The 12,533-nt window shown below is 36.6% G+C and overlaps 1 protein-coding gene and 1 pseudogene across 2 annotated transcripts in view; both read left to right on the top strand.

Moving 5' to 3' along the window:
- Positions 1-12,533, top strand: part of TAOK1 (TAO kinase 1) — a 145,945-nt gene that overhangs the window by 88,602 nt on the left and 44,810 nt on the right. For both annotated transcript variants that reach the window (XM_029210721.1, XM_029210720.1), the window contains 2 exons: positions 639-730; positions 11,791-11,884. In XM_029210721.1, the coding sequence (XP_029066554.1) occupies positions 639-730; positions 11,791-11,884 (186 nt within the window). The remainder of the gene's footprint in view (positions 1-638; positions 731-11,790; positions 11,885-12,533) is intronic.
- Positions 3,669-5,015, top strand: LOC114888554 (annotated as a pseudogene).

Below are 12,533 nucleotides of genomic sequence, written 5' to 3'. Positions count from 1 at the left end.
GGACTGCCAGGGAAGTCCTGTGTTTCATTTTATCACCAAGACACCATCGTTGGTTGGTTATAAAGTTGATAATTTTGTGATTGTTTTAGTTGTGAGCTGCCCTAGCCACTTTTATCATGGGACACTATTCTAATTTGAAAGAAAGGCTGACAAGCTATGCTTATTCGGCATTGGATATTGTGATAGGTACTTCCTGAAATAAATGGAGTCAGTTTGTCATTTCAAGGGAAACAACTGATGGTATTCAATGCCAATGGTAAAATTCCGTCTTTCAAGCAAAAATTAGATGGAATCCTGAGACCAAAATGTTTGAGAATCACTGGCCTAAAGGCTATACAGTATTAGAATTTGTAGACTTGAACGGATGCAGAATACAGCCCTCCTCTAGGGCATCCTTCCTTTAGGATGCTGTTATAAGATCATGACACATGGTGAGAATGAGTCTCACACTGTATATGCAAAGGTAAATATTTACCTCACAACCTGTAATACATTTATTTCATATTATAAAAATTCTTAATGCCCAGATATATTGCCTGGAATTCACACCAGGTGTTCTCCATGTAGATAGTCATTACATTTTAAAAGAAAAGTATACATTTTTTTAACTTTAATTTAAATGACATTTTATTTTTTAGGATGGCCCCAGAAGTAATTTTAGCCATGGATGAAGGACAGTATGATGGAAAAGTAGATGTATGGTCTCTTGGTATAACGTGTATTGAACTAGGTAAGCATGTTCTTTATTACTATGTAGTAAATTTTGATCAAAGTTTTACCTCAATTTCTATACCAAATTACAGCTTTTTATTTTTTATGTTGGTTGCTAAGGGGAGCAATATGTTTACTACATAGTTTTCATTTTGGTTATCTGGTAATTTTTATATATATTAGCTTAGGTATATTGTATTTGCTCTGTTAAATTAGGTCTAAAATGATTTCCACTATAGTATTAATTAAGTTTGAGGTATCTATGTCTTATTATTAATGAGTATTTGTTAAACACTTGGAATATATATGTGATTACTAGATTTACCATCTATAGATAGTCTCTGAAGCATTTATGAGTTACTTACCTTTACCTAGGATACTTATTACTTTGAGTTAGATTTAAGAATTAGCTGTCAGGCTGCATACATATTGTAGTAGTTTAATTTTATGCGCACATTCTGTTGCCCATAAATTGAACTGTGCTTAAAGCAGCGGACCACCATAACTTCACTAACATTCCCAATGTAAGTGAGCCAGGTGGGTAATTGAACTGTCACTGTAACTGAAGATGATGGCCATCCTCTTGCTCTTGATTCCCCAGGCTTCCCCCCACAAGCCCAATATCCTTTTCTTTTTTCCTTCTTATAAGAGCATTCCATTAAACTTTATTTAAAAACAAGAATATTTAATTGAACCATTCTAGGAGTGACCAAGAATTGAAAACACATTAAAGTAAAAATCCATGTGTAGGGCTTCCCTGGTGGCACAGTGGTTGAGAGTCCGCCTGCCGATGCAGGGGACACGGGTTTGTGCCCTGGTCTGGGAAGATCCCACATGCCGCAGAGCGGCTAGGCCCGTGAGCCATGGCCGCTGAGCCTGCACCTCTGGAGCCTGTGCTCTGCAACAGGAGAGGCCACAACAGTGAGAGGCCTGTGTACTGCAAAAAAAAAAAAAAAAATCCATGTGTAATTTTGACAAATCATATTTATTTTAAAGTTTGATAACAGCAGTAAATAGAGATTTGGCGATTACCATAATGCCATTCTCCTCTGATCTCTTCATCTCAGTTTGAGGTTTGCAAAATGTTTCTTCCATTTGAAAGTATCCTTAAGTGTCTTAAATTCTTTTTCTCTTGATTCTTCTTCCTACTGGTAGATCCTAATTACTTTCTTAAGAAACCTGGGTATAAATGTAAAAAAGCTGGTTAATATATTCTGCCCATGGATTATTTTTACACTCTTATGCTGGCTGATGCATATATGTGCCCCTTGGTGATAGCGAAATTGCATTAATGGTCCTGTTAGATATCATTGATATATTTTAATATTTATCTGATTAGAAAGTATTCATTGGCTAATTGTACTGCTCGGAAAGAAACCTCTCTAAACTCTGCAGTTTCTGTGAAATGGTTTCTTTTTTCCAGACTTTTCTAGCTTTTTATTGTAGTTTACAAGATAGAATTACTTCACAGTGAGAGTTTTTATGCTTATATAATAAAGCAACTTCAGAAGATGTGACTGCCTTTGGATAATTTCAAATGAGTGAGATGTCTTAAAGAAATTCTTAGAGTTTTAGGCATACATTTGGCATCTTCAACTTTTATAAATAGTCTTTCATAATCACTTTAAAAAATTTTACTTACAAATGTTTTGAATTATGAAGTTGTTCTAAGTTCAGGAACTATATTTTAAGCCTGCTTTGGGTTCCAAGGGAAAGGTCTAGAGGAGCACAAGCAAATAAAACTGTCTGCATCGGTAGAAATGTTCTGTGTCTCCATGCCTTTTGAGCACTTGAAATGTGGCTAATGTAACTGAGGAACTGAACTTAAAATTGTATTTTTCTTTTTTTTTTAAATATTTATTTATTTAGTTGGTTGTGCCAGGTCTTAGTCGTGGCATGCAGGCTCCTTGTTTCCACGTGTGGGATCTTCGTTGCGGCATGCGGAATCTTTAGTTGTGGCATGTGGTATCTTTAGTTGTGGCATGCAGGATCTTTTAGTTCTGGCATGTGGGAACTAGTTCCCTGACCAGGGATCAAACCTGGGCCCCCTGCATTGGGAGCTCAGAGTCTTAACCACTGGACCACCAGGGAAGTCCCTTAAAATTGTATTTCATTTCAATAAGTTTACATATAAATAGTCACATGTGGCTAGGGGGTACCCTGTTAGACAGTACAGGGCTATAGGCATGCAAATTAGATTTGTAGTCTTGGGAACTAAATCTGTTACATGCTTTTACTTTAAAATAGTTAAAGATAGTGAATTAAAGCAAACTATTTTCTCATAGGTTGGTTATGTCTTATGACCAAGAAATCTTAAAGTGCAGGATTTTTCATAGGTCAGTTTATATGTTTGATTACAGTTAATCTGATGGAAAAGATCCCTGGTTTGTTGTTTTCAGTAATGATTGTACAATTGTGTTTATAAAAATAAATTTACCACTTTTTTCTGATTATAAAAGTGTATATTGAGGATGTAAAATTTCAGAACTTTAAAAGGAGTAAAAGGAAAATAAATCAAAATAAATATAACTACAGTAATTTGTTAATGTGTACACAGGATAGAAAGATGTAAACTGTGACATCAAAAACATAAATCAGTGGCGCACCTTGCAGCTATGGCGGCCTTGTGGTGGTGATGTCCATTCAGCCACTGGTGGTGGTGGCGACTTCCTCTCAGGAAGTCCGATCTCCACCTCCTGCTCCCACCACGCTTGCTCGGTGGCGGCAGAGGCAGCGGTTGTCCCTGCCTCTCCGCCTCCTCCACCTTGGCCTATCCACCAGCTGGCATTGGCGGGGAGGGAGACGGTAGTTGTAGATGGCCACCCCTGCCTCAGAGAAGATACCACATTGAATGAGCAAAGAATGAACTTTTTACAGATACCTTTTATAAAAGCCTTATAAGGAATAGTGCCATAATTTGAATCACAATGGATTTCACATTATGAGGTGAATGGGAGTGAAGTATTGGACAAAAATAGATTTTTTAATCTCTACATCATGGTTTTTAGCTCCTCAGTTGTTGCACAGTCTCACTATTTGGGGAAAGTTCGTGCTAAAAAACTGAAGCAATTAATGGGTGAATATGATCAAATTTCTCCACCAAGTTCTCAACCTGATAAGCAGAATCCTTTGTCAACCTAATGAAGTATTCAAGGAAGACATCTGACTCTTTTCAAGATGAACTTGAAGATTATATCAAAGTGCAGAAAGCCAGAGGCTTAGAGCCAAAGACTTGTTTCAGAAAGGTGAGAGAGGATTATTTGGAAACCTGTGGATACAAATAAGAGGTTAATTCTAGACCCAGGTGTAGAATGTTTGATCAAAGACTCCCTTATGAACCCGTCCAGACCTACCGAAGACCGTGCAATATTTCACAAGCAGTGGAGAAGCGGTTACCTCAGTGACTATCAGCTCATGACAGCAGGCTGAGACTGGACTCCCTGAACTACTGTCAATTCACCAGGGACTGTTTCTCAGGAAAACCAGTATCCCTGAACTTTAGTCAACAAGAGTAAAACTGTGGCTCATACAGTGTAGGATCTGGAGTTTACAGGCACCTCTCCTCAGAAAACAGTGCCAGTGCCCATCAAGCTAGTTATAAACAGATACATCAGAAGAGAGAAAGATACCCAGAGGAAGGCTAGGAAAAACCAGAGGAGGAGTGGCCCAAGCATAAGAGGAAGAAAGCTTATGAGGAAATAGATTTAGACAAACACAAGAGCATCCAAAGAAACAGAGGTGGAAACAGTCAGAGTCAGTACAGAAAAGCTTAAGAACCGAAAGGAGAAAAAAAGCTGAGGTGTAGCCTCTAAGAAAGAGGAACATAAGTGTAGAAAAGAGAAAAAGGAACAAGGGAAAGAAAGGACAGAAGAGGAGATGCTTTGGGACCAGTCTGCCCTTGGATTTTGAAGCTCTTGCATTGGTTCTCCTGAGGTTAAACTGAAGAAATAGTTAAGGAGCTTGGTTTTATGATGTCTATGTTCATATCGCTCTTTTCATGTGAACAGGTACAAAGGCTAAGTGAACAGAAAACATTTAGTGTGCTTGCTCTCCAAAATGGAAATTACTTTTCTGCTCCTAAAATCATTACTACATTTTTCTTATACATAATGTAATTTCCCTTGATGAGGGTGGCTCTGCTTTTATTCATCAAGTTGCTATGATGGTGGAAGTATTTTTCCCTTGGGAGGTCATTTATTTTAAATTGGAGGATTAATAGGCTTTATAGAATCTATTTCTTGATTGGGTGTTAGTTTGGGGTGGGTGTTTTTATATTCATTAGTTTTCTCTGTGAAGCAGTTTACATTGAGATTTTTTTCCTTCATTAGATCTAACTTGCAGTATATTTTCTAGATTGGAAAGTGGAAAATGACATACATTATATAATAAGCTTAAGTTACATATAGTTTTAAATGTTTCAAAAAGTCTTGATACAAAATCAGTTTATATTCTGGAAATGTTTATAATATAATAAAGTTCTAATTTCTACAAAAAAACCCATAAATCAAAACCAACAAACGAAAGATAAAACATGGTGGTGGGGAGTAAAAATGTAGAGCTTTTTTTTTTTTTTTTTTTTTTTTGTGGTACGTGGGCCTCTCACTGTTGTGGCCTCTCCCGTCGCGGAGCACAGGCTCCGGACTCGCAGGCTCAGCGGCCATGGCTCACGGGCCCAGCCGCTCCGCGGTATGTGGGATCTTCCCGGAGTGGGGCACGAACCCGCGTCCCCTGCATCGGCAGGCGGACTCTCAACCACTGCGCTACCAGGGAAGCCCTGCGTAGAGCTTTTTTTAAACTTAAGTTGTTATCAACTTAAAATAGACTATTATAAATATGTTGTTTTATATATTTTGTAAGGTTCATATCAATCACAAAGCAAAACCTCTAGTAGATACACAAAAGATATAGAGAAAGGAATCCAAACGTAACACTAAAGATAGTCATCAATTCACAAAGGAAGAGAGTGAGAGGAGAAGAAAGGAACAAAGGAATTATGAAACAGCCAGAAACCGATAAACAAAATGGCAATGAGTACATATATTTATCAATAATTACTTTAATTGTAAGTGAACTAAATTCTCCAATCAAAAGAAATGGAATGACTAAATGGATAAAAAAACAAAACCCATCTGTATGTTGCCTACAAGAGAGTCACTTCAGATATAAGGACACATAGAGACTGAAAGTAAGGAATGGAAAAAGATATTCCATATAAATGGAAACCAAAAGAAAGCTAGGGTAGCTATAGTTTTGTCAGACAAAATAGACTTAAAAAAAAGACTGTAATAAAAGACAAAGAAAGGCATTACATAATGATTAAAGAAGTCAGTTCAGCAAGAGAATATACCTTTTGTAAATATTTATGCACCCAACATAAGATCACCTAAATATATAAAACAACATAAACAGACCTAAAGGGAGAAATCGACAGCAATACAATAATAGTAGGGGACTTTAATACCCCATGTTCGTCAGTGACTAGATCACAGACAAAAAGTCAATATGCAACATTGACCTTAAATGACACATTAGACCAAATGGACTTAACAGACACACACAGAACATTTCATGTCAAAGCAACAGAATACACGTATTTCTTAAGCGCATACAGAATGTTCTCCAGGATAGATCTTATGTTAGGCCACAAAACAAGTCTTAATAAATTTAAGAAGATTAAAATCACATCAAACTTCTTTCCCAACCACAGTCGTATGAAACTTGAAATCAGTTATAAGAAGAAAACTGGAACATTCACAGATATATGGAGATTAAACAAAACAGTACTGAACACTCAATGGGTCAAAGAAGAAATCGAAAAATATCTCAAGACAGATGAAAATACCTGGGACTTCCCTGGTGGTCCAGTGGTAAAGAATCCACTTTCCAATGCAGGGGACGTGGGTAAGATCCCTGGGCAGGAAGATCCCACGTGCTGTGGAGCAACTAAGCCCATGCACTGCAACTACTGAGCCTGTGCTCTAGAGCCCGTGAGCCACAACTACTGAGCCCACGTGCCACAACTGCTGAAGCCCGCACGCCTAGAGCCTGTGCTCTGCAACAAGAGAAGCCACCGCAGTGAGAAGCCCTCACACCACAATGAAGAGTAGCCCCCGCTGACTGCAACTAGAGAGAAAAGCCCACATGCAGCAATGAAGACCCAACGCAGCCAAAAAAAATTTTTTTTTTAAGTTTTTTTTTTTTTAATTATTAAAATTGCATCAAACTTCCTTTCCAACCACAGTCGTATGAAACTTGAAATCAATTATAAGGAGAAAACTGATATATGGAGAGTAAACAAGATGGTACTGAGCACTCAGTGGGTCAAAGAAGAAATCAAAAAATATCTCAAGACAAATGAAAATAGAAGTACAACATACTAAAACATATGGGATTAAGCAGGGACTTCCTTCGTGGTCCAGTGGTGAAGAACCCTCCTTCCAGTTGCAGGGGACGCCGGTTTGATCCCTGGTCAGGGAACTGAGATCCCACATGCCTCGGGGCAACTAAGCCCGCACACCACAACTACTGAGCTCACGTGCCTCAACGAAAGAGCCCGTGTGCTGCAATCTACAGAGCCCACACACTCTGGAGCCCACGCACCACAACTAGAGAGAGAAAACTCGCACACCACAACTAGAGAGAAGCCCGCACGCCACTGCAACTAGAGAGGAGCCCGTGCGCTGCAACGAAGATCCCACATGCTGTAACTAAGACCCGATGCAGCCCCCAAAAAAACCACTAAGGGACAATGGAAAATCAAAGTAATAAATGGGATTTCAAAAAAAAAACACAATGAAACATGGGATGCAGCAAAAGCAGTTCTAGATAACTAATGAGAACCTGCTGTATAGCATAAGGAACTCTACTCAATACTCTGCAATGGCCTATAGGAAAAGAATCTAAAAAAAAAAAAAAAACGAGAGAGAGAGGGAGTGGATATACATATATGTATAACAAATTCACTTTGCTCTACACTTCAAACTAACACAACATTGTAAATTAACTATACTCCAATAAAATTTTTTTAAATGATAAAAAAAGGCAGTTCTAACAGGGAAGCTCATAGTGATAAATGCCTACTTTAATAAACAAGAACAATTTCAAATAAACAACCTAACTTTCCACCTCAAGGGATTAGTAAAAAAAGAACAAGCTAAGCCCTAAGTTAGTAGAAGGAAGGAAATAAAGATTAGAGCAGAAATAAGTGAAATAGAGACTAAAAAGACAATAGAAAAGAACAGTGAAACTTAAGAGCTGGGTTTTTTTTAAAAAGATAAACAAAATAGACAAATCTTTAGATAGACTTTCCATAAAAGAAAGAGAACTCAAATAAGAGATGAAGGAGACATTATATCTGATAACACAGAAATACTAAAGAATCACAAGAAACTACTATGAACAGTTATACATCAGCAAATTGAGCAACCTAACAGAAATGGACAAATTCCTGGAAATATTCAATGTACCAGTACTGAATCATGAAGAAACAGAAAATCTAAACAGACTGATTATTAGTAAGGAGATTGAATCAGTAACCAAAAACCTCCCAACAAACAGAAGTCCAGGACCCAATGGCTTCACTGGTGAATTTTACCAAACATTTAAAGAAGAATTAATAACAGTCATTCTCAAATTCTTCCAAAAAAAGAAGAGGAGGAAACACTACCAAACTTATTTTACAAGGTCAGCATTACTCTGATACCAAAACCAGACAAGGACACTATAAGAAAAGAAAATTACACGCCAATATCCCTGATGAACATAGATGCAAAATTCCTCAACAAAGTAGTAGCAAACAGTATTCAACAATACAGTAAAAGGATCATACCCCATGATAAAGTGGTATTTATTCCAAGGATGTAAGGATGGTTCAAAATGCACAAATCAATCAGTGTGGTACATCACTTTAACAAAATGAAGGATAAAAATCATATGATCATCTCAGTAGATGCAGAAAAAGCTTTTGACGGAATTCAGCATCCATTTATGATAAAAATTCACAACAAAGTGGGTATAGAGGAAACATACCTCAACATAATAAAGACCATATATGACAAGCTCAAAGCTAACATCATACTCAACAGTGAAAAGCTAAGATATTTTCCTCTGAGATCGGGAACAAGAAAAGGATGCCCACTCTTGCCACTTTTATTTAACATAGTATTGGAAGTCCAGATAGGCAAGAAGAAGAAATAAAAGACATCCAGATCAGAAAGGAAGAAGTAAAACTGTCGCTATTTGAAGATGACATGGTATTATATACAGAAAACCCTGAAGATTCCACCAGCAAACTGTTAGAACTAATAAACAAGTTCAGTCAAGTTGCAGGGTACAAAATCAGTATACAAAAATCAGTTGTATTTCTGTACACTAATAACAAACTATAAGAAAGAGAAAAATCCCATTTACAGTCATATCAAAAAGAATAAAATACCTAGGAATAAATTTAACTGAGAAGGTTAAAGACCTGTAAACTGAGAACTATAAGACTTTGATGAGAGAAATTGAAAAGAACACAAATAAATGGGAAGATATTTTGTGCTCATGGATTGGAAGAATAAATATTGTTAAAATGTCCATATTATCCAAAGCAGTCTACAAATTCAGTGCCATCTCCATCAAAATTCCAATGGCATTTTTCACAGAAATAAAACTAACAATCCTAAACTTTGTAGGAACCACAGAAGACCCTGAATAGCAAAAGCCATCTTGATAAAGAAGAAGAAAGCTGGAGGCATCATACTTCTGTTTTGAACTGTATTAGAAAACTTTAGTAATCAAAACAATATGATATTGGCATAAGACAAACACATAGATCAATGGAACAGGATAGAGAGCCCAGAAATATACCCATGCCTATATGGTTAATTAATTTACAGCAACAGGTCAAGTATAGACTATGGGGAAAGGACAGTCTCTTCAGTAAATGGTATTGGGAAAACTGGAAAACCACATGCAAAGAGTGAAAATGGACCAGTATCAGGAATTCCCTGGTGGTCCAGTGGTTAGGACTCAGCACTTTCACTGCCATGGCACGAGTTCAATTTCCTGGTTGGGGAAATAAGATCCTGCAAGCCATATGACATGGCCAAAAAACGAAAAGAAAAGAAAATGGACCACTATCTTATATCATACACAAAAATCAGCTGGTTACATACAGGGGAAATTTATCAAATAAGAAAATATATTAAAGATAATGAGAGTGAGGTTTTTCATTGTCAGAGAGGGGTATTACATATCATGGGAAGAGGATAAGCTGGAATAAATACTATGGTATTGGATTGGATTTGTGATATTATGGTGAATTCAGTTGTTTTCAATAAACAAATATAGATGTTTAATGTGCATGTATGCCCTAACTCTATCCACTGAGAGGATCTAAGAACAGTGACACCTCAGTAGCAGTGAGTACATCCGTTGCCATAGTTTCTTGGAGTAGGGAAAGTACAAGATGCTCCTGGAACATCTTAGTGTGCCAGAAAGCAAGGAAGGATCAAGGAGTGATGGGGCCATGTGAAAAAAAATAGAAGCCATCATAAAAAGGTTCTTACTGCTCAAATGTGAGACAGTTTGAACATCAAAATAAATGATAATAGCAGGTTATAACTTATTAAATAAATAGAAGTCTACAAGTCCATATAATAAAGAATAAAATGAAAGTTTTATGAAAAACAGGATATTTATATAAGTACCTTCTCACAAAATACTTATTAAAGACAAAAAGAGAAACTACTGTGAAGAAGCCTGGTAGAAACCACCGTAAGTGATCAAAGTGAACACCATCAATAATGGAACCATTTGAAATCATACATCATCTTATAGAATAAATTAGAAAAATATAACGTTTACTTCTGTGATATTCCTGCCAAAGTTGTATAGCCCAAATTTAATTATTAGGACCAACCCAAATTGACGGATATTCAAGAGTCTTTTATACTTCAAAATTGTCAAGGTCATGACTTCAGCTCACCTTAAGAGACTGGAAAAAGAAGAGGAAATTCAACCCAAAATAAGCAGAAGAAAGAGAATAAAATATCAAAGCAGAAATCAGTTAAATAGAAAGCAGAGAAGCAATAGAGAAAATCAGTGAAACCAAAAGCTAGTTGTTTGAGAAAATTCATAAAATTGGTAAACCACTAGCCAGATTGATCAGGAAAAGAAGAGAGAAGACACAATATCAGGAATAAGAGGTGACATCACTACAGATTTTACAGGTATTAAAAGAATTATAGGGACTTCCCTGGTGGTCCAGTGGTAAAGAATCCACCTTCCAGTGCAGGGGACGCAGGTTCAATGATCCCACATGCCGTGGGGGCAACTAAAACCCATGCGTGACAACTACTGAGCTCGCACACGTCAACGAGAGAGCCCGCGTGCCACAAACTACAGAGCCCCCGCACACCACAACTAGAGAGAGAAAGCCCAAATGCCACAACTAGAGAGAAGCCTGCACACCACAACGAAGAGCCTATGCGGCAATGAAAGATCCCTCACGCTTTAACGAAGACCACCCCCCCTTCCCCGCCCCGTGAGCAACTAAGACCCAACGCAGCCAAAAAATAGAGAAAAGAAAGGAGGGAGGGAGGGAGGGAGGGAAGGAGGAAGGAAGGAAGGAAGGAAGGAATTATAAGGAAATACTATGAACAACTTTGTTAATAAATTTAACAAGTTAGATAAAATAGATAATTTCCTTGAAGGATGCAAATGACCAAAGGACACTTTTGCTACAGAGGACATTATTGGGATACTTGATTGAAACTTGAATGGGGTTTGAGGATTTAGATGATAGTCATGTATCAGTATTAATGGTCGGTTTAATGGATGTGTTATGGTTTTTTAGTATGAGAATATGTTTAGGAAATATACACTAAAGTATTTAGGAAGGGTGGGGCATCATGCCAGCAATTTACTGTACGTTGACTCACTTGAAAAAGTTCTTTGAACTCTACTTGAAATTTTTTTTGCTAAGTTTAAAATTATTTCAAAAAAAAAAACAAAAACAAAAAAACTTTAACAATACTTGTATGTCCCTGTATAACAGGCACATATTTTAACAGGAAAGTTTTCTTTCTTTTACAGCGGAAAGGAAGCCTCCTTTATTTAATATGAATGCAATGAGTGCCTTATATCACATAGCCCAAAATGAATCCCCTACACTACAGTCTAATGAATGGTGAGTATTGCTAAGAGATATATTACTCGACATTGTATAAATTAAATGCTTTTTCAAAATGTTATCAAAGTGATTTCATTTCAATTAGGTAAAATGTATTACCTGAAAACATATTAAAATAGGTTATATCATGTTTATCCTTTATTATGTCTGCTTTCTTAGCATATATATAACTTAGTTCAGAAACAAAGGATAGATGATGCCACATGGAAGCAAAAAGTATTTGCTTTTCACAAAAAAATTATATTTAGTTTTTTGAACTTTAGGAACATACATAACCCTGATTATATAATAAATAGCATGATTTAAACATAATATTTTATAACTAAAATATAGATTGCCACAACCTGTAGTGAAGTTCAGTTGGAGAATGGTTTATAATTTATATAGTATAAGACATAGGTAAAATGGTTTGATTTATCAGAATTACCAGATAATTCATAACTTTGGAATCATTCTAATTGTTATTATGACATTTGTTATTCAGACTGCTTAATGTTTTTTTTCTTCTAGTGCTTCCTTGATGTGATAAAATTACATTCATTCATGTAAAAAAGTTTATGGAGAACTGATTGACAGTTTTAGAAAATGAGGATTTTTATCAGAGATAGAAAATTTTACTGGGAAATTAATTCCTCAGGTGTATCTA

This window comes from Monodon monoceros, unplaced genomic scaffold, assembly GCF_005190385.1.
Source record: "Monodon monoceros isolate NGI ecotype Baffin Bay Population unplaced genomic scaffold, NGI_Narwhal_1 Super_Scaffold_9, whole genome shotgun sequence".
Lineage (NCBI taxonomy): Eukaryota > Metazoa > Chordata > Mammalia > Artiodactyla > Monodontidae > Monodon > Monodon monoceros.
This window is presented reverse-complemented; position numbering and strand designations above follow the sequence as displayed.